Source organism: Lathamus discolor, chromosome 5, assembly GCF_037157495.1.
Source record: "Lathamus discolor isolate bLatDis1 chromosome 5, bLatDis1.hap1, whole genome shotgun sequence".
NCBI lineage: Eukaryota > Metazoa > Chordata > Aves > Psittaciformes > Psittacidae > Lathamus > Lathamus discolor.
The window spans coordinates 115059621-115083806 of NC_088888.1; the positions used below are offsets into that span (position 1 = coordinate 115059621).

The 24186-nt window shown below is 45.8% G+C and overlaps 1 protein-coding gene across 2 annotated transcripts in view; it reads left to right on the forward strand.

Annotated features, from left to right (window-relative positions):
* Nucleotides 1–23416, forward strand: part of SLC1A4 (solute carrier family 1 member 4) — a 37528-nt gene extending 14112 nt beyond the window's left edge. Inside the window, exons 4-9 of one of the 2 annotated variants that reach the window (XR_010613345.1) lie at nucleotides 4263–4429; nucleotides 7727–7960; nucleotides 9142–9336; nucleotides 10746–10880; nucleotides 14159–17862; nucleotides 18468–23416. Coding sequence is in view for 1 of the 2 variants with exons in the window: in XM_065682254.1 (XP_065538326.1) it covers nucleotides 4263–4429; nucleotides 7727–7960; nucleotides 9142–9336; nucleotides 10746–10880; nucleotides 14159–14393 (966 nt within the window). In the remaining variant the exon portion in view is untranslated. Of the gene's footprint in view, nucleotides 1–4262; nucleotides 4430–7726; nucleotides 7961–9141; nucleotides 9337–10745; nucleotides 10881–14158 lie in introns of both variants that reach the window. The other variant, XM_065682254.1, reaches the window with a different exon arrangement.
* The last annotated feature ends 770 nt before the right edge of the window (nucleotides 23417–24186 follow it).

A 24186-nucleotide genomic window follows, 5' to 3' on the forward strand; every position in this document is an offset into this window, starting at 1 on the left:
AAAGCATTGTCTCAGTACTGCTCTGACCATATTATTTATGGGTAGATGAGGGTTAAGTTTGGAAAGGAAGAGTTATGATTTTTGGATAATACGTAGTATATATATCAGAGAGATAGAAGTTGGGTTCCGGGGAAAAAGATGCTGTTCCTATATAATGTTTTCTTTCATCAGCAGAATACTTGATTGAAGAGGAGTAATGTTTTCTGTTTTCCATCTGAATAGCGTAGAGCAAAGTTTTCCATTGATTATATTATTTTTCCCCTCACTGGTTAATAGGTCTTGTCTTCTCTTGCTGTTGATATGAATAGTGGGGCACGTAGATGTCTGCTCAGCCATGTGGGTTTTGTTGTTTCACATGCTTCCCTCGTGTTTACCTTGCTTTTATGGCTATATCCTCTCCGTCCCCTCAGCAGCAAGGTTTCCTGGGGCACAGACTATCTCAGTTCCCCATCTGCAGCACAGGGAAGCTGTGGGGGGACTCTGGGTTCCTCCTGTGTTAAAGTACACAAACCAGTGATTGCTCTTCTTCCTCACATCACACGGCTGCATTCTCTTTTCAGGCACCTACTACTGGGAGAGCTCAATGGCAGCAGTTGTTTCCTTGATAAGCATTTCGTTTCAAGAGCTAAAAAACAATAGGATTTTCAGAGAAATTCAAGGACCAGAAGAGCTGCCTGCATCTTGCTACCAGAGCACATGATTTAAAGCAAACAATAACGCATCCCATAGTTTATCCAGGAACAAAGCTCTCATTAAAGCTCTTTTTGTTTGGTATCCACAATGCTGCTTAGTTTGGCAGCTCCTTTGGGGTGATGCACTCTTCTGTTAGAGTACAAAAAGGCTGTTCAGCATTGGCCAGTTTTAGAGGCTGGGATTGAGAGAATCTTCCGCTAAAGATTTACTGCTGGACTCTTTCCCTGTTGTGCTCCAAGGAGGTGAAATTCCCTGGACCCTGGCAGATTGTCCCCTTGATTTGCAGGGAGCAATTTCTTGCAGTAAGTTCCTACTCTGTGCAAATGATGCACCTTCTGCCCACATCTGTGGTGATGGGAGGCAATGGTGAATGTTGGGTGTCATAAAGAAATTGGGTCAAGAGAGAGAAAAGGAGAGCGAGACCTGAAAGAGGGACCTAGAATAGCCCTGGCCTTGTCTAGTCAGGGAAGTGGCATTCCAAATTAAGCACTAGGAGGTTTGGCCAGGGTTCTCCTGTGTGCTTTCCAGGCTCTGTCCTGCTCTGTGATCCTGTGTGCCCTGCACAGCTGGTGGGAAGCTGAGCTGAATGTTACAGATTCAGTACACTTCTGCCCCGTTCCTGAGAGTAGAGCTGTGAAAGCCCAAACGGTAGCAGGTTGCTTCAGGCTCACACGGACTCACACCACTGCTTTCAGCGAGTTGAGAAGCAAATCTGGTAGGAGCTTATAAAGGACAGATACGCTTTGCAAAGCTTTCGTATAAAGTAGCATAATGGAATTCCCTCCCAGTAACATCCATGTGGGAATGCTGCGCACTTCCAGCAGCTTAAAGCACTGAATTTCTGTTCCATAGCAAAGTTTGATGTATATTTTTTTTGTCTGAATGAGAATCAAACCAAAAGAGCACTCAATGTCTTTAAGATTATTGTGTGTGTGTGTGTGTGTGGAAAAAGTTTGGGCCCATTAAGGTAAAATTCAGTTCCGAGCTGAACTTTTCATATTAGCCTTGTATTGAATGAGCCTGATGTAAGATGTTATATTATAAAATAATGAGTTGGAAAAAACCCCAAACCCTAAAACAACCCCCAAAAAAGCCCCAAGCCAACAAGGTGAAAAGTTGTGTCAGAATGAGAAGGGGTTGCATTCTCTCCATGTACATGAAGTGTTTCTTTTCCGGTGTAAAAGCGTTCACATTTTGCCCAAGTTCCCATTTCCCAGAGGAAGCTTTGGTTTTGATGGACGGACATGGCAGTGTTGTTTTACTCCACACTGGCTTTCTTCCTGTTAATGAATCAGTCCTATAATTTGAGACTAGTACATAGATTTGTACTTTGTACTGATAAATTATCACTGAAATTCTTAGTTTCTCTTCAGCCTCATGGTAAACCGTATCTCCTACCTAGCGTTATGTTCTGCCAGCAGAAGAGAAATACAGAAGAACATGTGCATGCCACGTACACAATCAGATCATTCAATAAATAGAAGAGTGTCATTTTTTTGTCTTAACTTTTCTAAGCACAGAAGAGTTGAGGGCTTTCAGGCACACAAAATGGAATAAGACAAAAGTGTCCAGAGAGAAAAGTGTTACTGTGTGTGGAGAAAACAGCACATTTATTCCTATAGCTTTGGAAATACACTGCGCCTCGTTCTTAATACCCTGTTCATGACTGCAGATCTTTCAACTGGAATGCTGACAATTTAGCCCTGAACAAGTAACTACCATTACATTGCAGAGCTTATATCTGATTATTTTGTAGGTAGCTAATAAAAAAGCCAGAACCTTTGTAAACACTTTTGTTAACAGCAGTTCAGAGTTCATGCTTTTGTGTATAATTTATGGTTTATCCCCTTCCCTGCAGTACTTTATTTCCACCTGGCACTCAGAGACAGGCCAGATGAGCAGTACTTCCAGCAAAAGCATCATCTTGAGCAGGCTGGATTTATAGAATCATAGAATAGTTAGGGTTGGAAAGGACCTTAAGATCATCAAGTTCCAACCCCCCTGCCATGGGCAGGGACACTTCACACCAAACCATGCCACCCAAGGCTCTGTCCAACCTGGCCTTGAACACCGCCAGGGGTGGAGCATTCACAACTTCCCTGGGCAACCCATTCCAGTGTCTCACCACCCTAACAGTAAAGAATTTCCTCCTTATATCCAATCCAAACTTCCCCTGTTTAAGTTTTAACCCATTACCCCTTGTCCTGTCACTACAGTCCCTGACAAAGAGACCCTCCCCAGCATCCCTATAGGCCCCCTTCAGATACTGGAAGGCTGCTATGAGGTCTCCACGCAGCCTTCTCTTCTCCAGGCTGAACAGCCCCAACTTCCTCAGCCTATCTTCATACAGTTTAGCGTATCAGGTTTAGCAGCTCAGTATCCCAAGTTCTTTACTCAATGTTCATTCCAAGCTTTTAGCTCAGAATATGTTTTTCTTTCCTAGCGTTGAGCCTGTGTCTACTTAAACCAGCCAAAAGGCCAACACTTGTACACAGACCTAATCTGTTTGAGAAGCTCTTCCAAATAAAACAACAATTTGACATGAGCTTGTACTGCCAAGCTGGGGAGAAAAAACCCAGTTTGTCAAAGCAATTGTATTTTTATGTAGCCACAAGAACACTCATTCAGTTCATAGGATACTACCCTGGCAAACAAGCTCCAGTTGTCTTTGAGAACTGTGAAGGACCAGCAGACCAGACTTGTGAGCAGACTGGTTTATGTCAATAGGTGGATCCTGGTTTTCTCCTCTTTTACTGTGCAGCCACATGATTTTTGGGAAGGGGAACGGGTATTTCTTCTGTTCTCTCTGCATCTCCCACAGATGGACAGATGAATGAGCAGTTTCCTCAGTTTGTTACCTTCCTCTACGCGTCTCCCCCCTTTCTGCTTCATAACATTGGTTGTTTTCCCCTGGTTTTCACCTTGGTATAAATATTACACTAAAGCAATGGATGGAGCTGGCAGTTTCTGAGAGCAGATTCCCATCAGAGGTGTCAGAAATAAGAGATGTTTGGGGCCAGACCACTGCAAGCCTCTCGGAGGTATGATTTGTTTAGGCAGTAGAATATCGTAGTGTCAGCAGTGAATGATGCTTTGTGGAATAAGCGGAGGTAGGAAGTCAATATCAGCAGTATCTGCCATTTATATCTGCGGTCTCTCCAGCACCCATCTTCCTTTATGGGGAAACAGGGGTTTCGGTCTTCTAACCACAAATGGATTTGGTGCCCATACTGTTTCACATCTGCAGTGAGCTTGTTGTGAGTAAACTGGGGATGGTTGCTGTTCAGGTCACTGAAAGCACACATATCATATCGAAGGGCATGAGGAAAGGTCGCATCAGACCATTTCCTTCTCCAGTGAATCCATGGCAGCTCGTAACCAGGAAGGTTTGTATCTGAACTGTGTCCAGATCTTGTTTGGTTGCCTTCAATAAATAGGTTCTTCCTTCCCAAGGTAGGTTCTGCTTGTTGATTTCAGATCAATTGGACAGCAACAAAATGAGGTGATACTTTTGTTGGGTTTTGTGCTGGTCTTGCATCTAACAAACTGCTGGTTTTTTGCCTCTACAGATCCCTGTCGGTACTGAGGTCGAAGGGATGAATATCCTGGGACTGGTGCTGTTTGCTCTGGTTTTAGGAGTAGCACTGAAAAAGCTTGGCCAGGAAGGGGAAGATCTGATTCGCTTCTTTAATTCATTCAACGAGGCAACTATGGTCGTGGTTTCCTGGATTATGTGGTAAGTGTGTGACTGCAGTGTAGTATTATGTTTAGCTCAGGAATCTCACCATTTATGCATCTTTCCAGCTTTTTCCTACCAGATCCCTCATAACAGCAAAAGCAAATGTCATGGTGCCACATGATGGGCTCTTCTTGCTTGTGCCTTGTAATTAGTCAGTCACATACCTTAAGGTACCAGTCTGGAACACTTCAGAGGCTCTCCAGGGCTCATTTTTGATTAACCAGTGGAAATGTGGGTTTCTGTTTCAAAGCAGCATAAGCCGATGGCTAGCTGCCATCATGTGCCTAAAGGCACTGACCTTGAATGAATACAGGAGATGGGAGCAAGTGAGGGATATGGTTATGTGAAGGCCAGGAGTGTTTGTGCTTGGAGTGCACTTGCAAATGCGGTGTGTAACTAAAATCATACTCATAGCTTCATGCCTTCATTTTTATGTTCGTTAGAAGGTTACTTTTAGTGACCTGAAAGATATCCAAGGGGTTTGAGAGAAACCCATTGAGTGCATGAGTACAGAGCACCATCTCTCCGCTTGCATCAAAGGGTGATGGAGAACCTACATACCTTTGTATAGAAGGGAGAAACAGTCTCCAGGGCTATGCTCTGAAACAGTAGTGCTGGCTATTGAGTGTTCTGCCATTGTTACCAGCAGAGCCTGAGTTACACAGTAGATTTTAAACCTCTGCTCCTCTTTTAAGATCTCCCTTATTTTCTTGGGTAAAGCAGGAATTAATGTTCGCAGCAGCAATCAACTGCTTGTGCTTGTTTCTCCAGAGATTCTTCTCTTTTCTATTTCACATCCCTGAGAGTAGATATTTCCTAAGGTTGATCGGTTATTTTGTCTCCTGCTATTAATGAGCAAATCCATTATTTCGCTTCCTTCCCTGTAGTCCAGGCACGTTTATAGGCTGAATGTTGCTCTGACCAATCTCACAAAGCTTTTGGCACTGAGTAAAGTCTGTATGTTAGGAACTGGAGTGCACTGAACTTTCTCTCTAGGCAAGAAACGAGCAGTGGAGGAGGCAGGCACCTCTAGAGAGTGGTTCAGGCCACCTCACCTGGGGTAGGACCAGCCTCCTGACTGGGTTTTGTGTCAGGCAGGGTGAATCTGGGCCTCAGAGCAGTGTTATGGCTGGTTTTGTGCAGCTGGATGGGTCTAGGCTGCTCCTGTGCAACCAACAGTTCTAATACCTCGCACACAAAACCAGACATATTCATAAGGACAGCTAGCTAACAAATCATTCCTCGCACCCTTTCTAAAGCTGCTGGAAAAGCTATGAGCTTATCTTAGCAGAGGTATTTTTATTCCCTTCATTCTGCATTTTTCATTCCTGCTATTTGCTTCCTTCTAAGAAGTAAAAAGGTTTTAACAAACCACCTGATTTTACACAGGCAGATCTCTGTTAGTTGCTGTCATAAAGGATTGAAAAATTCAAAGTCTCAAAGTAGCTTAAGTCTTGAGTGTAATTCCTTGGACACTGAATACTGATACGAGGCAGTTCTTGTATTCAGCTGATTACAGTGCTAACACTTGAAGCCAATCAGTTGGTATATAATCCTTTACTTTGTGGATTATTGGGACCACAGCTGACTCTCAACACTGCAGTGCACCATAGCCCTTGCTTGTTCTTTTTCCTTACTTACAGCTCTTGTGTTGTCCTGGTATTTATTAAAAGTCCGTCAAGCTGCATGTGCCTCCCAAAGGATACTTTGGAATGGGGGAAATCATACTACTAATTAAAAAAGGCAACTGAAGCTTGTATTTAGTCCCATGCAACAGCAGCACTTCGGTCTCAGCTTTAGTTCCCTCCCTCTTCAATGATCCAGTCTCAGCTCTGAATCAGTGTGTTTGCAGAGCTTGCACAGAGCCAGGGCTCAGCTAGATCTGGCTGACTGGGGTGCTAAGAAGCGAGGTTCAAAGGCAGTATGTGCAGAACTGGCAGAGGCTAAGTGGGGATGGATCAACAGGTTCCCCATGAGATTTGACCAAGGGAGGTCAGAGGGAGTGTGTCCACATGGGCCATGAGGAGCTGTTCTCTGCCCATTGAGGGAGAAGCAGGCTTAGAAGGAGCGATGTGGGTAACCTGAAGGCTTGCCCCTTTCCAAACCTTTGCATGTGTAACCAAACCTTCTCAAGTTTTGTCCTGACTCCACAGATCAGCTTTTTTGAACATGGGCAATGGATCAGAGGGAAGAGTGGGAGAGAAACCATTCTTTATTCCTGTAATGTACAGGCAGAACTCCTGTAGTCATGTGCGTGCCTGGGGCAGGGTCCTGGGGAGCTGGGTGATCTTTTTGTGTTTCTCAACCTTAGAAGCAGAAATCTGTGGAGCACGGACAGCATCGGCAGAGGTACTCAGACACAGGCTTCCCAAGCAGAACTCCAGAGGAGCTGACCCTGGGCATGAAGTGCTTCCTGCAGTTCATTAGTAGCTGTGCTGCTGTAGGTGCAAGGGCAATTCCGTGTTTTCAGGGCTGTTCCCAGCTGCACTGCTGGGACCAGAGGTGTGGCTGTGGCTCGCAGGTTGGCCCTACCCCTGGATCAGCTCCAAGTGCTCCTGACGAAGGAAATGTCAAACAAATGCTGACGTCCTAAGACGTGGCATATTTCTAGATAGGGGCACGGGAATGTGTGTGTACGTGGCTGTTGGCTTGAGTGGAGCTCTGAAAGCCTGGTCATTTAACTTCGTCTTTGTAGGCATATAGCAGAGTTAATTGCTGTCTTTGGCACATGCCTCCACAGCCTTCAGCTGAGCCCTCTGCTATGGGCATAGCTTTTTCTTTCCTACGCTAAATACGTCGTCACCCAGTATGTCTGCCATTGGAATGACCTAACTTCATACTTCTGCTGGTAGTCACCACGTCCGTAAGATCCTACTCTTCCATCCCTTTCTGTGCTCCGGTGACATGACACAGCTCCTTTTTCTTCCCTACCATCTGCTGTCCCTTCAGCAGTGACTTAGCTTTAGGTCTTTGCCTGCCTTCCTCCCTGATAGACTAAATCTCCACACCAGTGTGTTGTGCTTATGGCTTCTGCCAGCATTTCTGCTTCCCACTTGGTTTCCCTCAGCATTCTCCTAGCTGAAACAGAGCTCTTTCAGTTTGACACTCTTCCAAGCAAGAGTGTTAAGAGAAGCCTTCCAAATCTGCTTAACCTGCATGTGTGATGAATAAGGTGCTACCCTTCACTAGTAGAAGCATATTCCTTAGGAGAATGCTATCTCCAGGACAGAAAATGGCATATTTTCCAAGACCTTTTTGTTTGTACTTAATGACAGGCACTGTTTCTTTACACAGGTATGTACCTATTGGCATCATGTTCCTTATTGGGAGCAAGATTGTTGAAATGGAAGATATTGTGGTTCTGGTGACCAGTTTGGGAAAATACATCTTCGCCTCTATTCTGGGCCACTTCATCCATGGAGGAATCATTCTGCCACTTATTTATTTTGCATCCACACGTCAAAATCCGTATCGTTTTCTCTTGGGACTTATCACACCATTTGCCACTGCTTTTGCCACTTGCTCCAGGTGGGTTTCTGTGCTTCTTTGGAGAGTATAGTCTGGTTATATTTGTCACTGGAAACTGGTTATATCCCAACACCAAACTGTGTTGAGATTTAGGTGTGAATATTGTTCCTGAGGTTGCAGACAGATACTTGTGAACGCAGAGGGTCTCACTGCTGTCAGCAGCTGCCACACAGCACATACTGGTAAATAGCTGTTGAAAACAGTTCCTCAAAGTATTAGGACTGTAGCATGATGCTGAGTTGGAATTTTTTTGGGGAAAAATGTGAAAGAATTGGCCTTAAAAATGATCCTGCCAGCTCTCTTTTCAGTTGTAAGTGAAGGGTGAGGGACTTTGTCCTGAGAATTTCGATTCTCCAAGTTCAGAAGGATCTGGAACAAGGTTAGACTAATTTTGCAGGAGCAAAGCAGACGACATGGGTGACATGATCTAGTGTGAGGTGTCCCTGCCCATGGCAGTCAGGTTGGCACTGGATGATCTTAAGGTCCTTTCCAACCCGAACTATTCTGTGATTCTGTGATATATTAGCTAGTGTAAATGGACTTCATATTGTTGATGTCAAAGATTTGGCCTGATCAGCTTCATTTGTCATACGCAAGCTGTCAAGCATTTCATTTACCTTTCTCTCAAGAGGCAAACACCTGATCAAATACCATAACTATACACAATCTCTTCAGGTCATCTCCAAAAGCAGATGCATGTCTGCCACAGGAGCTGAAGTACATCAAGTAGGAGAGGGTAACCTATAGTGCAAGAAATAAATGCGCTTATTCTGTTTGTTCACTTGAGAAGGCACTCGTACGACATTAACAGAGATCGCTGTTGCATGTGTTGTGTTTATTTTGGCTTCTGTTGGTGTATTTTTGTGGGTTGAAACTTGATCATTCCACAGCCCTGTTAGGCTGCATTACTGCGTTAAGTCATGAGTTCTTGCTTCTGGGAGATTAGCGTTCTTATCAGCTATTTCTGGACAGAAGCAGATTATTAAATATCACTGCTCAAGACCAACAAGGTGGGTCCCTCATTGCTGCCATGTCAGAGAGGGACTGTTGAAATGGCATCGTTGTCTTGACAGCCCTGTCTGCAGCACGTTAGAAACATGAAAGCCTTGAGACAGTAACTTTCCATTCAGTGCACTCTGACGCTTTTGATGTTTGATTTTCCCCTGTTCTCTGTTTTCTAGCTCAGCCACTCTCCCGTCAATGATCAAATGTATTGAGGAGAACAATGGAGTTGACAAGAGGATCAGCAGGTTTATCCTTCCTATCGGGGCGACTGTAAACATGGATGGAGCTGCTATTTTCCAGTGCATGGCAACTGTGTTTATTGCTCAGCTGAACAATGTGGACCTCAACGCTGGGCAAATCTTCACAATTCTGTAAGTTGCTTGCTATTGCAACCGCATCCTTCTGGCCCCCAGACACATTCAAGCCTGTGGTTTCTCTGTTAATAACTAGCAGTTTACATTCCGCATCTCTGACCTAAAGCTGGTGAGCTGCTATGAAGCATAATTACAGGGTGATTAAAGGATGGAGTCTTTCAAACTTGATAAGATTTGCCAGAATCTCAATACAGTACAAGGTAGAACCTGGGAAGGGTAATTGAATTCTGAAACAGACTTTGAGCTGTTTAAAGCTGTTTCTCACATTAAATTCCTCTCCTTCCTTAAGCATTTCACTTCCCTACCCCTCACTCACCATTAAGCTGGGTAATCGAGGCATGCTGCTCTACCCAGAAAGCTGCCCCTGATTCCTCCTCTGGATGTCTCAGAAGATCCTCCTGCCATCTCCTGGGTTCCTTATGTTGATTTCATATGAAAGACTCTGCTCCTGCTTACCTCTGCCCTTCCTCCCATGATGTTACTGCCTTCCCAGGTCAGACCCACTGTCGTTCCCCTCCTGGCTGCTTTGCTCCGCTATCCCTCCATCACCTCAGTCCTGCCTCCTTCTCTAGGACTCTCTCCCCTCCCATGTCCCATAACCCATAAAGTGTCATTCCCTTCATTTCTCTGCTCCTGAAGTGAGGATCCTACAAGGAGGTCTAGCCCCTCACTGCTAAGAAGTCAGACCTGTATCCACCAGATGCCTCTTAAAGCTGGTTCCTGGCATTTTTTACCCTCCGTGGCCAGGTTTTATTTCCTTCCTTATTGCATTTCTTGGTATATTATTTGTTTATCTAAGGCAGGGCTGGCCCATTATTTTCTTTGCAGATGATCACATTAGCCTTTCAGGTATTCTTAGTGAATCAGGTGTTAACACAGGCCTGAGGATTATGCAGTGATGGCCCAAGGAAAACTCAGCTGTAGACATCTGTACATGAAAAGGTGTGTGGTCCATGTCCAGCTCCTGATGTAGGGTTTGTGCTAGAATGCAAATGGGACAGAAAAGGGGCTGTACTCTGCATGTCAGGGTTTACCTTTATACACTTAGGGGCGGGAGGTATAATGTACTCAGCATATTTGAAGTGATATATGACTTGGAAATGGATATATTGGTAAGGCAGCAGGATCTGCTTGTGTTGGTTGGGGTGTTTTGCCTTTTTCTGAAAGGGCAATCGCTGTATTAAACACAGAGCCATTGCCTTGATGGCTGCTGCGGATGCCTGCTGAGCCACTGTGCTCTGCAGCCATTACTTTGCATCAGCAGGCAGGAAGAGATTTGCCTGGGAAGCAAATGATCTGCGTGTCCCATGCTGGAGAGTTTGTTTACAATTCCCATGGTGGGGAAGCGTGGGATGCAAGTGTGGAAGAGGAGCTGCTGCTAACGGGGTGTGCAAATTGATTTGCAGTGTGACAGCTACTGCATCCAGTGTGGGTGCAGCCGGCATCCCAGCCGGAGGAGTCCTCACCATCGCCATCATCTTGGAGGCCATTGGACTTCCGACCAACGATCTCTCCTTGATACTAGCGGTGGACTGGATTGTGTAAGTACTTCAGGCCACACATAGCTGCTGTTAATGATGTGTAACTGGAAACATGGAGCTTCGTAGTCAAAATAGTGCAGTATAAAACAAAACCATACAATACATGGTTGCCTACAGGGCAGGTAACTCTTGATAGATAATGGAAAAAGGGGGTCCCTTCTCAATTAAAACAGTATGATAAAATCACAGAGTCACAGAATGGTTTGTGTTGGAAGGGACCTTAAAGCCCATCCAGTTCCAGCCCCCTGCCATAGGCAGGGACACCTTCACTAGACCAGGTTGCTCCAAGCCCCGTCCAACCTGGCCTTGCCAGTTTTGAAGTCCTCCAGTGAGTTAAATGTGGTTGCACGCCCTGTTCTGCTTTCACAGTGGTGCCTTTGAGCAGGCAGTTCCTTATGCAGCTGGAACTGGATGGGCATTGCCAAACATTTCTCTGCGAGCACTTGGCAAAATCAAAACATATTTCTTCCTGGTCTCGATTTCCTTGGGAAGATTGTTAAACGTTTGTTCAGAAAGTGTTGGTATTGCTGGAAATGAGTTGGAAATTTAGGTGGAAAGGGGGGAAAAAGGAAATTGAGTCTGCATGGTGGTGGCAAGCTTTTTTTGTCACATGTGGGAATCGGTCTCCATCAGAAGCAGTTGTCAGCTATTGTTGTTTGAACTACTTTTATAGTTCAAGACTGGTCAAAGCAACAACCAAAACATCACAGAGAGGTGCCATCCATTGGCAGGGTAGGGACACAGAGGGTTCGTGACACTCATCACAGTGTCACAGCTGGAACATGCTGCTGGGAGTCCCAAGTTTAATACACAGTATTGCCACCTTTCCTTCCATCTTCTGGGAAACTGATAAAAGGTCAGGATTTTGCTTCTCTTCTTTACAAACCCCGTTCCCTGTCCTTGAAACACGGGAGATTATCTCCTTGCCCAGCTCTGCTTGGAAGAGCTTATCTCACCAGTTACTGTACTTAGGTCCTTGTTAAGGCTTAAATTTACCTTCTGTACCACCTAAATTAGATTAAGGAAAGCTTAGAAAAATTGTTTTACTTTAAGTACTGGGGACCCAGCCACAAGTGCATGGTGAGTGTGAATGCCACATGGGGATGATTTCTTCTATCTTAGATGAGCCCCGTGGAAAAGGGTGTTTGCTTTTCCTTGAACAAGCCTGGCTGGCTGCTGTCCTTCAAACCCCAGGAAATCAAACTGGAAGGATTCTCTGAGCACTCATGAATTGCAGCATGCTCAGAGTTTCAATGCTAGTGGAGTAGGCATGATCGGATAATTCAAACACATAATCTGCTTTCAAGCCATCTGGTTGAGGTTGGGCAGTGGGCTGAAATGACTGGTCAGCGTGGGTCAAGTGATGTGAATCCCATCGGGGTCTTCTCCAGTTGGGGGGTTACTGGGCAGTTCCTGGTTTAGACTGTACATAATCCCTCTGCGTTGCTTTTTGGAAACACCAGCTTCTCCGTATAGGTGTGTACTTCCACAGCAGATGTGGAAATGAGGATGCCTGAGGGCACGTGACTTCCAGAAGCTGGGGAAGGTGACAGCTCTCTTTCCCTCCTACACCACACGTGTCTGTGGAGTGTAATCATATTCCTATGGCTTCATTAGGGCCATCAAATGCTATGGCTGTCACCTTTTGGGGATCAGCCACCTCCAAAGGATAGGAGACACAGGCAAAGTAGGAGATAGCCATTTGTATCCCATCTTCCCAAGGGATTACAGTATTAGATTTGATTTCCACAAGTGCTTGGAGGCAACAGTGAAACCCTTCCGCTTCCTTTCACTCTGGCTTCCCTCAGCCTGTGTGTGCTGGCTGCCTTTGTTTCAAGATGTGTAGCATCCCTCTGTGGTCAGCAGGGTTCTAATCGAGGAACTCAGCCTTGTGGTAACAAAAGGGGAAAGGAGGGAGGGAGAGTCCCGTGTCTTGTTTTAGTGCCAGCCGTGTGATCACCAGAAAGGACCACAGTTACAAGTTGTGCACATGTTGAAGGCTCCAGAATGACCAACAGAAGTCTCAGAAGGCACGTGAAGGAATTGTTCTTCTTTATGACCCATAAACTGCCTCCGTTAGACTCCAGGACACAGTTTTGTGACATAGTTTGTGACATTTTATGACAGTAGTTTGTAGTTTGGGGGTGTTGGTTGATGAGAAAATGAACATGAGCCGGCTGCAGTGTGCGCTCGCAGCCCAGAAAGCCAACCGTATCCTGGGCTGCATCAAAAGGAGCGTGACCAGCAGGTCGAAAGAGGTGATCCTGCCCCTCTACTCTGCTCTTGTGAGACCTCACCTGGAGCATTGTGTGCAGTTCTGGTGTCCTCAACATAAAAAGGACATGGAACTGCTGGAACAAGTCCAGAGGAGGCCACGAGGATGATCAGGGGACTGGAGCACCTCCCATATGAAGATAGGTTGAGGAAGTTGGGGCTGTTCAGCCTGGAGAAGAGAAGGCTGCGTGGAGACCTCATAGCAGCCTTCCAGTACCTGAAGGGGGCCTATAGGGATGCTGGGGAGGGACTCTTCGTCAGGGACTGTAGTGACAGGACAAGGGGTAATGGGTTAAAACTTAAACAGGGGAAGTTTAGATTGGATATAAGGAGGAAATTCTTTCCTGTTAGGGTCATGAGACACTGGAATGGGTTGCCCAGGGGGGTTGTGAGTGCTCCATCCCTGGCAGTGTTCAAGGCCAGGCTGGAGGAAGCCTTGGGTGAGATGGTTTAGTGTGAGGTGTCCCTGCCCATGGCAGGGGGGTTGGAACAGGATGATCTTGAGGTCCTTTCCAACCCAAACTATTCTATGATTCTATGATTCTGCCTGCTCCTCTTCAGTAGGCGTTTGGGTTAAGGTACAAGTCTCTGTAGTTAAAAAGAGAACTGGGTGCTCTGAGTCACCTTCTGGATAAGCCCAAATTAAGTTCCTGCTCTGAACTTGCATTTGAAAGCTGCTCACCTGGGGCAGGGGAAGAGGAAGGAGGTGGGCTGGGAAAAGCAGGATGCCTGAGAAAGAGTAGTGCCATTGCTGCCGCCCACTGAGAGACCAGAACCAGCTGACAGTGACACTTGGGCTGACCTTACACCAGCTTTGGTGCACAGTTTTGGTTCTGGGATGGTGATGATACTTCTGTGGAAAATACCTGTTGTAACAACCTCTCCTTTGTGTAGCTCCGCTGAAGCCAGTGGATCAGCAGGGCAGAATCGGCTCCCCTTCTTGTGTTGTCACTCTCTTAAGCTAAAAGCCTGCTGCTTTGTTTTTTGTTTCTGATCTTAACCAGGGACCGAACCACCACAGTTGTGAATGTGGAAGGGGATGCCCTGGGAGCAGGCATCCTCAATTACCTGAATGAAAAGGAAAAGAAAGACAAAGAGCAGGAGCTAAAGGAAGTCAACGTAGAAGCAGTTGCTAACAGCAAGTCTGAAGCGGAAACATCGCCTTTGGTAACCCACAAAAACCAAGTCTCCAACACGAGCAGTACAGCAGACCCTGAATCCAAGGAATCAGTATTGTGATGAGGCCGTTCGTCAACACGTGTCCTAGAGGTGGACCAGGGACTTGTAAACGCACCTAGACCTTTGCAGTGCTAACAAGGGCTGGATGGCTCTTGAAAGCTTTCAGTTCCAGTCTGTTTTGGGATATGCTGGCCTAGGGAAGGGGAGGGAGGTGGGGTGGGCAGTGAAGGGGTGTTGAGAAAGAATACTCCCTTTATAGTAGTATTTTGGTAATTCATGTGTGTACATGTATATGTGCTGCACGCGCACACACATATACACGTATGTGGAAACGGCCATTGAAACTTCTGGTTTAACAAGGCTTCTGTTAGTAAAGGCTCATATGGGTTGGAGGTGGGGAAGTAGACAAAGCCAGTATGTGCTTGTGATAGGGAAAAATTAGTAAGCTGATTGTGCTGCTGTTCGAATGGAGATGCAGGCTAGAAACTCCAGAGGGGGGGGAAAATGTTGCTTGAACTTAGCTTCTGGCCTGGAAACACGTATTGACCGTTACAGACATGATATGAAGCAACATTTTCTGCCTACTCCTCATCTTCTCCTCTTCTCCAATCCCTTAAAACCATCAAATATGTCCTGAAAAATAGCTTTTTTTTCTTTCCATATCTGAATTAATAGCTCATTCCATCCCCCCCCGCTGCAGTGCAGCTCATAGCAGCTTTTCTGCCTTTTGGTAAGTCACTCCCAAACTTTGGGACCAAACATAGGTTTTCACGCAGATCAAGGACTGGTTTTCTCCTTTTCCTTTAACCAAGCTGGTAAGGAAAAAAATCCAGAGGAAACACAAATTTTGTTAAAGTAATCCCTCGGGGGCTGAAGAAAATGCAGAGTCTGTTCCAGCATAAATAGGTCTGAAAGAAGCTTGCCTGTGACAGCATCAAGAGATCAAGAAGTCAGCTCCCTTCATGCAAACTCCTTTGCTAGCACGCTATGTGCTGCTCCTGTTTATTTAATGGGTCAGTCCAAACAAGTTATGTCATATCCTTCTTCCAGCAAAACTGAACAGGGGAGGAAAAAATCTGAGCGCACATCATGTGGGAACTGACGACAGGCAAGCCTGAGTGTTGGCTGGAAAGGGGAAGAGGTGGGTTTATAACCCCATGAAGGTCAGCGATGTGTGTGTTGGGGCAGCTGCGTACCTGTTCCTGGAGTCTGGTCCTTCTATAAATGTTTTCTGGCAGCAGCTTAACATTTAGTACTTGTGGGTGGTGCCGGGCCAGGGTAACACGTAGTGGCAGATGGTAACCTTTGCTTGAGGCTGAGCAAAACGCTTCTGGATTCTGACTCCATCTTTTTCCCTTTACAACATACTTCCTGCATTTGCACCCCGAACCTGAACACAGTCCAGCAAAACTCATTGCAAAACTCCTATTGATTTATCTGGGCTTTTTGGACAGCACATAGTTATGAAATTATGTCTGTGCATACGCCAAGATATGCCTGGACTTGCGACACTTCCCCTTGGCTACTTGAGCAAGATGACTGCGTATAGTCAGTCTCCACGCTGTTAATTCAGCAATATACATTTACACTTAGCTTTGATATAAAGTAATGCTGAGTCTCCCTTTTTTCTTTCTCCTGTCTTGCTTCAGAGGAAGCTATCTTGGAAGGGTACCCAGGTGCTGATGCGTGTGTTCACGGCACTAGGAAAAGGCACCTTCAGTTTCATGCGCTTAATTTGCAAAGCATCCTTCCTGGTAAAGGGACACAATGAGCGTTGCAAAAAAGATGCTCAGAGTGAGATGTGGCTGCCTCTGAGGGAAAACACAGTGAGTGCGTCAAACGGGGCTCTTTAATCATGTGCAGGAGGGCTGTGCAAACAATCAAAGTAGGAAAGCATTAGTCAGCCCACTGAGCAACTGCAGGTGGACTTCCTTTTTAACCAGTTTATTTATAGCCATGTCCACAAAATTTGGTCATTCCTCGGCTCATCTTCAGAATGGAAGGAGACAAACACAATTTTCTCTAGGGACATCCTTTGCCCAGTATTTATTATTCCATTTGTAGCAGATCAAGACTCGCTGAAACTTTGCATTTCCTCCCATTAGATTCGTCCCAACTCCTTTCAACTCAGGAGACCAAAAGCGCGCTTTGTGGCTGACAGTGAAAGTCAACAAATAAGAAGTGTTTTGAGAAATGGTCGAGGTTTCAAAACATGGGTCTCAAAAACCTTTTCTTAAAAGAAAAACCAACCCAAACCCAAGTATTGATTTGAAAAATCTGAATGCACCAGAACCCCAAATACTTTGATTTTAAAGTAGTATGTGTCTGTCTCAAGGAAGCTGGAAAACAAGACTGTTCCTTGTGGGCTGGGTTCTGCAGTTGCATTTTATCCCCCCATCGGACAGCTTAGCTCCTCTGATGTTCTCCCTCACCATGACACATGCAGCTGGGATGAGGACGTGAGAGCAGGCAGCATTCTCATGACGTTTCCCATGGAGCATCACAGCACCGCTGTCGACTAGAATATTTCCCAAGTTTTACTTTTTTTAACCCAAAGGCTGTTACTGCTCACAGTTAAAAGTACTCTCCTGGACAAGTCCAAAGGCTGGGCTTCCTCAAAGGCACCACCTTCCCATTGCTTTCTTCCTTGTGCTGCAGCTTGCTTGCGCCTCACTTGTAATAGTGTGCCATAGGCTGCAGCACATTCTTTCATCATAGAATCATCATGGAATGGTTTGGGTTGGAAAGGACCTTATGATCATCTAGTTCCACCCCCTTCCATGGGCATGGACACCTCACACTAGACCATGTCGCCCATGTCCTTCTGACAGCAGATCCCAGGAAATGGTAAATTAAAGCCAATACCTAAGAGTTGTCGTAGTATTTTCTAGCATGCAGAATCTCAGTCTTTGCTGAAGGATGCCTCTCCCAGTCCCTACTAGTGGATTGCTACATTTTGCATCAATGGGAATGGCTAGTCCCATGTAAAGCTTGTTAGAGCAGTTAGATTTAGGAGGTCAGATCGTTCTCATAGCAAGAATTTAACCAAGGAAACCTAACACTCCTTCTCCTGGAAATAGGTGCTGTGGGGTTGCTGTGAATCACTAGTATTTGGGTTTTAACCAGAAATCTGTAATCTTACAGAAGCCATACTTTAGACTTACAGAGGTGCCAGTTCTGTTGTTCTTGCACAGCAAGAGGGATCTATGGAAGCAGGAATGCTGGGTAGCTACTGCTTGTCAAAAGATCTTTGTCTTTTCTGTGTCATCTGTGTCGGAAATGGCATTTCTTGGTTTTCTGTGATGTTCCCATTCCTCATGATAGCCATGCCGCATCTCCTAGGGCTCTCCACCCGGCTTCACATTGTTTTTTCTTAAGGTTCAAATGTGAAATACCCAACATTACACTCCATTGGACTGTAAGATATTTGACACATCCCAGGAACTGCCCTTGTAACGATGTGAATCCTGATCGAAAGCCCGATGAGACAGAAGACTTGCCATGCGCTCCAAGTGGTCAGGGTCTTCAGGTAAGGCCACTGGGAGAGAACTGAACGGGCTGTTGAAGGGGGTGCGTTTCGGATGCTGTCCTTGACCTGCAGTGCAATGTGTTACACTGGGAACTTCCTATTTCAGCCTCACTCCAGAGGCTGGGCTCAGAAGGTGCTCAGCAGCGGTGCAGGTACAGCCAGTGGTACCTGCTCTGCTCTCACCCAGGCACTCCAGAGCCCGGTGCCGGTGTGGTACTTCACTCCAATGCCTCCGGACCGGGCGTGTGTTTTATGTCCTCCCAACATGACTGTACAGCGGAAGCCTTTAGCCAGTTGCTTCTTCTTTCAAGAGGAAATAAATTCCATCGAGAAAATTATTTAAAACTAATTTTTTCTTTCTGGTTTTAGTCTCTTTCTTTAAGGTACAAATTCTCTCCTTAGCAGGCAAACATCTGGGGTCCTGCCCTCTAGTACAGCAATTGCTTTGGGGGGGAAAGATACAGGAATATGGAAGAGACGAGTCTGCCAGCTTTTGGCATATGCACTCCCATTTTGTCTCTGATGCTGTTTATTCTTCCACCCTTCTCTTTTTCAGTGAAGTTCATTTGACTGTTTTGGACCATCTTTTATTTATTCTTCTCCAGGATTGGCTTTCCACTCCATGCTTTATCCATCACTGCCTGATCTCATCCCACTTCCTGGAATGCCCAATGCTGGTTTTATGTGTAGGATGCTCAGGTATAAACAGGAGAGTGGGCAAAGTTTTGAGGGCTCCAGCTGTCCTTGGAAAAGCAGTTCGCATTCTGCCTTGCTATGATGTGCTTGGTATTTCAGTGAAGACCCATTATTCCTAGGAACCAAACTTCAGCTGGGTCTCGCTGGTGTGTTGGTGATTACAGTACAAGAGGCAGTAATTACAGAGGGCTTTATACCCTTCTGGGGGCATCTTGTGCAATCAGGGTGGGTTTTGTGTTGAGAACAGTCTAGGGCCAAGCCCAGAGCTTCCCTGCGGGGATGTGATAAACGGCTGTGCCCTTTGGACATAACAGAAATGTGGAGCCAGCCAAAGTGCCACATGAGCTGGCGAAATAACCTCTGCTTTGTCTTTTCCAGACAGCCCTGCTACTGCCTGAAGAGGTTAGAGGGACAGTATGGTGGCAGGAAGGTTTCGTATGTACTTGCTCTGTTCCTGTACTCTTGCCTGGGCATTTGCTGTGGCCAGTGCCAGAGATGGATGTGACTCAATGTCACCATTCTGAGACTCATTCTGCCGTGGTTCCTCTGTATTTTACAGCAAGAACACAGATGTTCAGGCAGTTCCTCTTTCAGTCGAGTCGAAGGCCCTGGTATCTTTGTGACTGGCCACCCTGCCGTATGTTGCAGGTTACGTCCTTGAGTGCTGTTAAAAGGTACAAACCCACCTCCTCTTTCTGCAGAGATCTGCAGTCCCCAATCCTGAATCTTCGCTCTGCTCCCTTGCTAGCACAGCACATTTCAGCAGCCTCTGGAAAGCACCTCCTCTTGGGAATCATCATTTTTAATCCTGAGCCTCCCACAGGCGGTGAGCAATGGGCCTCAGGTAGGAAGTCCAAGGACCAAAAGACAAGACGTTGAGTTTACAGATACTTTACCTGTGTCTCACAGGCAGTAGTGTGGAGGATAGTGAGTTGCAGTGTTTGGAGAGCACTAAATCTTAATAATGAGCTTTCCAACACTCTGAAGGGAATCAAATGGCTGAAGTGTGCATCATGAAGTCAGGATTGCATTGTGCTACAGTATGAAGGACTGATGGAAAGGAGATCTAGTGTATGCATTTGCTGGGCTAACTCAGGGGAAGCAGGGGAGGTAGTGTCAGTGTGAATTGCATTTCAAAAGGCAGATGTGATTTAGTCAAGGGGGCACAGTGCCCTGTATATCTGCCTCTTTCCATCTTCACCTGGCATGCCATGAAAGCGCAGGTTCAGGTAAATTAACAGACCTCACCATGAATTCAACATCAAGTAGGAGCCTTGATGGCTTAGTTTCTGTCTAGTTTCAGTGGGAGAAAGTGCTTTTCAGCTGAAAGAACAAGTTGTCTTGTTGACAGTATCGGTGAAAAGAGTGGAGAAAAAGAAGGAAGAGCTGGAAGGATGCAGGGGGAGCACTGCAGAAGGCAGGGTAACAAAATGCATAAAGAAGCTAAGACCTGAAGGAAGCATCTCTCCCTTGGCATTTCAGTACAGGCAGCAGCAACAAGAGCGCAGGCATCTCTCCAGCATGTAGCAGAGGATGCAAATCCCTGCCCAGGGATTTGCAGGGAGAGGCAGACACGAGTGCTGGTGTTTCTGAAGCACATCGTCACTGAGCAACAACGAAGCATGCAGCCTGTCAGCGTGGAGCTCTGATAAGCTGCTCCTGGCTGCCAGCCGTGACCACAGACATAACGGTACAGTTCTGGATCAGGGATTGACCCACATTCCTGCTCGCAGGATAGCTAGGACAAGTGCTCCTCAGATAAATGCATGGTAGCCATTATTCTCCGGGGACAAAGGCCTTGTTATCTATGCGAGCATATTGATGAAAGCCATGTTCGCTTGCTGCTTCAGGGTCAGGGAGGAGGGAAAAGGGTATGACAAATGAGCTGCAACCTTTTCCAGGCATTGGGCAACACACTGAGACAGTTGCCATTGAGTACTTTCAGTCTGTTGAGAAGTGATCAAGAGCCCTGTTTGGCTCCTGTCGCTCTCTGTCTTCACATCCAAGCACGAGCTTGGGAAATGAATGTTAACGTGGCATTCATTCCCTGCATGGGGTCTTCACAAACATTTGTGACCAGCAGGCACCATTTCACAACCGCAGCAGTGAATGCATGCAGAAAAAGGTGGAAGAATGCTTCTCTGAGTCACGTGAGGAGTTGCCAGGCAAGCGAGGAGCACTCTTGAATCCTGAAACCAGGTTCATTTTTAACTATCACCTCCCTTAACTAACATCTGCAGGTTTATAAATACATTTGAGTATCGATACACAGCAGTGTAAGTGCAGGGTAATACCTTCTCTTTTGTGGAGGAATGGAAGAAGTGTAGACATATTAGAGCTATCTTCCTTCTAGGATGTTTCTTTAATGGAAAGGGAAAAAGGAAATCTCTTTCATTCAAGAGTTCATGGTACGGTTCTCCATCAAATCCTGTCTCAGTGTCAGCAGTTGCATCATCCTCACCAGCAATTGGGTTTAACCACTGATGTCGGTGCCAGCAGGAGGTGAGGACTGCGGACATTTCAGCAGACCAAGTGCTCTTGAAGTCCTGCTCAAGTAACATTTGTACTTGTCTTTCCCAAGGCCGCAGATGCTGTTTGCCTGCCGACAGGAACCAGAATGAGGAAATGAATCTGGAGCCAAGCCTGTTGTAATGCAAAGTTAACAGTGTGGGTTAAAGCCACAGAAACCAAGAAAGTTGGTATTGGATTAGATTCAGATCCTTAGGATGACTTTCACTTGCTCCTTCTGATAACACAGAGAGAGTAAAACCCTTCTGCAAGCATGTAAGTTAGGAACTGAAGCTAAACTGCGTATGGCATGCTGGTGTGACTGAAGTTAATTGTAGCTACAGGCTACAGAAAGAAATCACCAAGGGAAAACGTCTCTGTAGGAAGCTGTTTCCATATGCCTGAATCCCCCTGGATTACAGTCCCACAGAAAGAATTGTGCTTAGCCAGAAAAGAATACTGCAAGAGTTAACTGGATTGGATTGTAGCTTAAGAACCAGAAGGAATGCTACAAAATGGACAGGCCAGGGCCTTCACTGCTGTGCATGTATGCAGTTTCCTGAGCTTCCAATGGCCTGTGGGCTGGTGATGGAGATGATTCCTCCTTAGCAGTGTAGGGGTTTGGCCTGGTCCTCTTAAGATGATCATGTTCAGTAAAGCAGCAGTAAAGGAACATGTTTAAAACCCGTTGGCTGTAACTAGAGTCATTTTTCTTGCTCACAGTATTCTCATGAGATGGTGCCCTCAAGCACATTGTCTTTCCTAGAGAGTGTTGATGCAGAAGCAAAGCTTCCCCACTTTTTAATTGGTTTTCCTTCTCTGTATCCCTCCTGCAGAGTCTGCTGTGGTCCTTGGAGTCTGCCCAGACCCCAGCAGGACCAGGCTCCTCTAGTACATAGATTAAAGATATTAGAGTCCCACGTGAGGACACAGGCTGTCTCACACCCTGTTACGAGGGGATGAAGATGTAGGTTAAACTTCGGAGGAGGGACTGGGCTGAAGAAAGTCCTGCTTAATTAAGGCAATACCTTCGTGATGTTTTCAGTTAAGTCAAATACCTATTGCCAAGCTAGCCCAGCCCTGGCTGCCTCCCTGCGCTGCCCCACAGTATGTCTCTGCCTCTCCGTTGACGTTATTTCCCTGAAGACCAATGGAGGGAATGTGTTGGCCATCCATGAATATTCCAATCTTTTACAAATATAATCTTAATTAGCCTTTCTCTGTTGCTATCCTGGCTGCTCTTTCGTCAGGTCATCCACATGCTGTAGGTGATGGAGACCACTTGTAGCACTACAAATAGCTGAGTGTACCTCTGCTAAAGGGAGATGAGCCTCTTTTGTCTGACTAGCTTCATGGTTATAGCAAACTGAGACTGACTCACCCACAGCTTGTGAGGGTGAGGATTTTGGGTTAGATTCTGATTAATCCCTCTACATTCAGGGACAGCAGGACCATCCCTAGGACATGAGGAGTCTCCTGCAGCAGAGGTATGCAATCTGCCTTACTATCGTTAAAGGTGCCTTGTCCTGGTTCCCTTCAGGACAAATTCCAAGTTGCTATTTGGCTTTGGAATACAACTATGCACCAAAGGTGAGAGACTCCGTTATCCCTGGAGACAGGAGGAAGAACATGATGTCCTGGTGTGGGACAGGGAAAGTGAGTTTCTTTTCTTTATCCCATAAGCTCTCTGTCAGCCATCCTGCCTCTGATGTGTGTATGCGTGTGCGTGCTTTTATTTTTACATGAACACAAATTGCTCTAATTAGGGGAAGGATTCTTGTATTTTTATATGCTAAGCCATTTTGATTAATTACTTTAATAAAGTGACAGACAGATGAACTCTGGAATTCACTGCCATCTGCTCCAGTACAATTCACTATCACTGATACGAAGGTATCGGCCTTCAGATAAACCCTAGTGTTTAGAGTAACCACTCCATTGAATAAGTACTTGTGCCATGTGGATGTATTGATCCTTGTGAACATCTGTAACTATTCCTCTGTAAAAGCTATGGGTTTGATACATGTGGCTCTGTATCAGCCTTTTTATTATCTACCAAGAACAGATGTAAGTGCATATATGCAAAAAGAAACCCTATTGCTGTGTCTGGGGGTGTGTGACCCTGGGGTAGATATTACAGATGTTTATTGTGTAGTGTACCCTTTGGTGTAAAACCTCTCCTTGCCTGTCCAGGAAGAAAGCAGTCCTGTGGCTGAGGTTAAGATGGTTTGTTGTATTAGAAGGGTGACACAATGGGATGCTCTCTTTTTTCCCTTCTCTCTTGGAAATGTATATTTGTTCTTTCTTTGTGTAGCTTCTCAACCTGAAATAAAAATCACTCCAAATAGAATTCATGTTTCCATCTTTGTTTGGAGAAGATCCAGAGTTTTAGCTGGGTCAACCTTCCATAGGCAGCTGTTGCCTTGCTGGACCAGGCTTTTGGGCTCTGTCACCAAGCAAGCTCTCTGTGACTCCTTTGGAAATGCCCCTGAATGAGAACTGTAACTTGGTATTCGAGTTCAGCTTCCCAAACTGTGCCTTTTGCCAGCATGCCCCCTTTGCCTGCATGCTGGTGTCACTGGTTACCAGCATACCACTCCATTTAACCCCTTTCCCTGGAATCCAGGGCAAGCCTACCCAGGGTAGCATTTCTGCAAGCCCTCTGCACAGGTACTCAGCTCTTAAGGGGCTTTGGGAGAGCCCAGATTAGTGGGTATTATTTGTATTGATGTGCGCCATAGTGGAGCAGCAGGGCCGACAGACCTGTTGCCTATTCTGCCAAGCAAAGGGACTTTGTTCCCTGGAGGAGGATTGAGGAGTGGGAGAAATCATGGAGCAAATCCTTTGCAATAGGCAACTGGAGTGGTAAGGTCAGGGTAATTTTGCGTTTGACACACACAGTGAGCAGTGTGCTGGTTCCTGGATAGAGGGCCTGGGTTTGCCATTGAAGTGGGTTTGATACAGCTTTTCCATTAAAAGCCTACGTTTCTCCATAGGGTAGACTTTATCCTGAGATGCACAAAGCAGAACATCACAAATCCGGAAGAAAATCTATGCAAGTGTAGTGTGGTTAATTTCAAGCATGAAATTCTGGACCCAGAACCAATAATAGTGCAATAG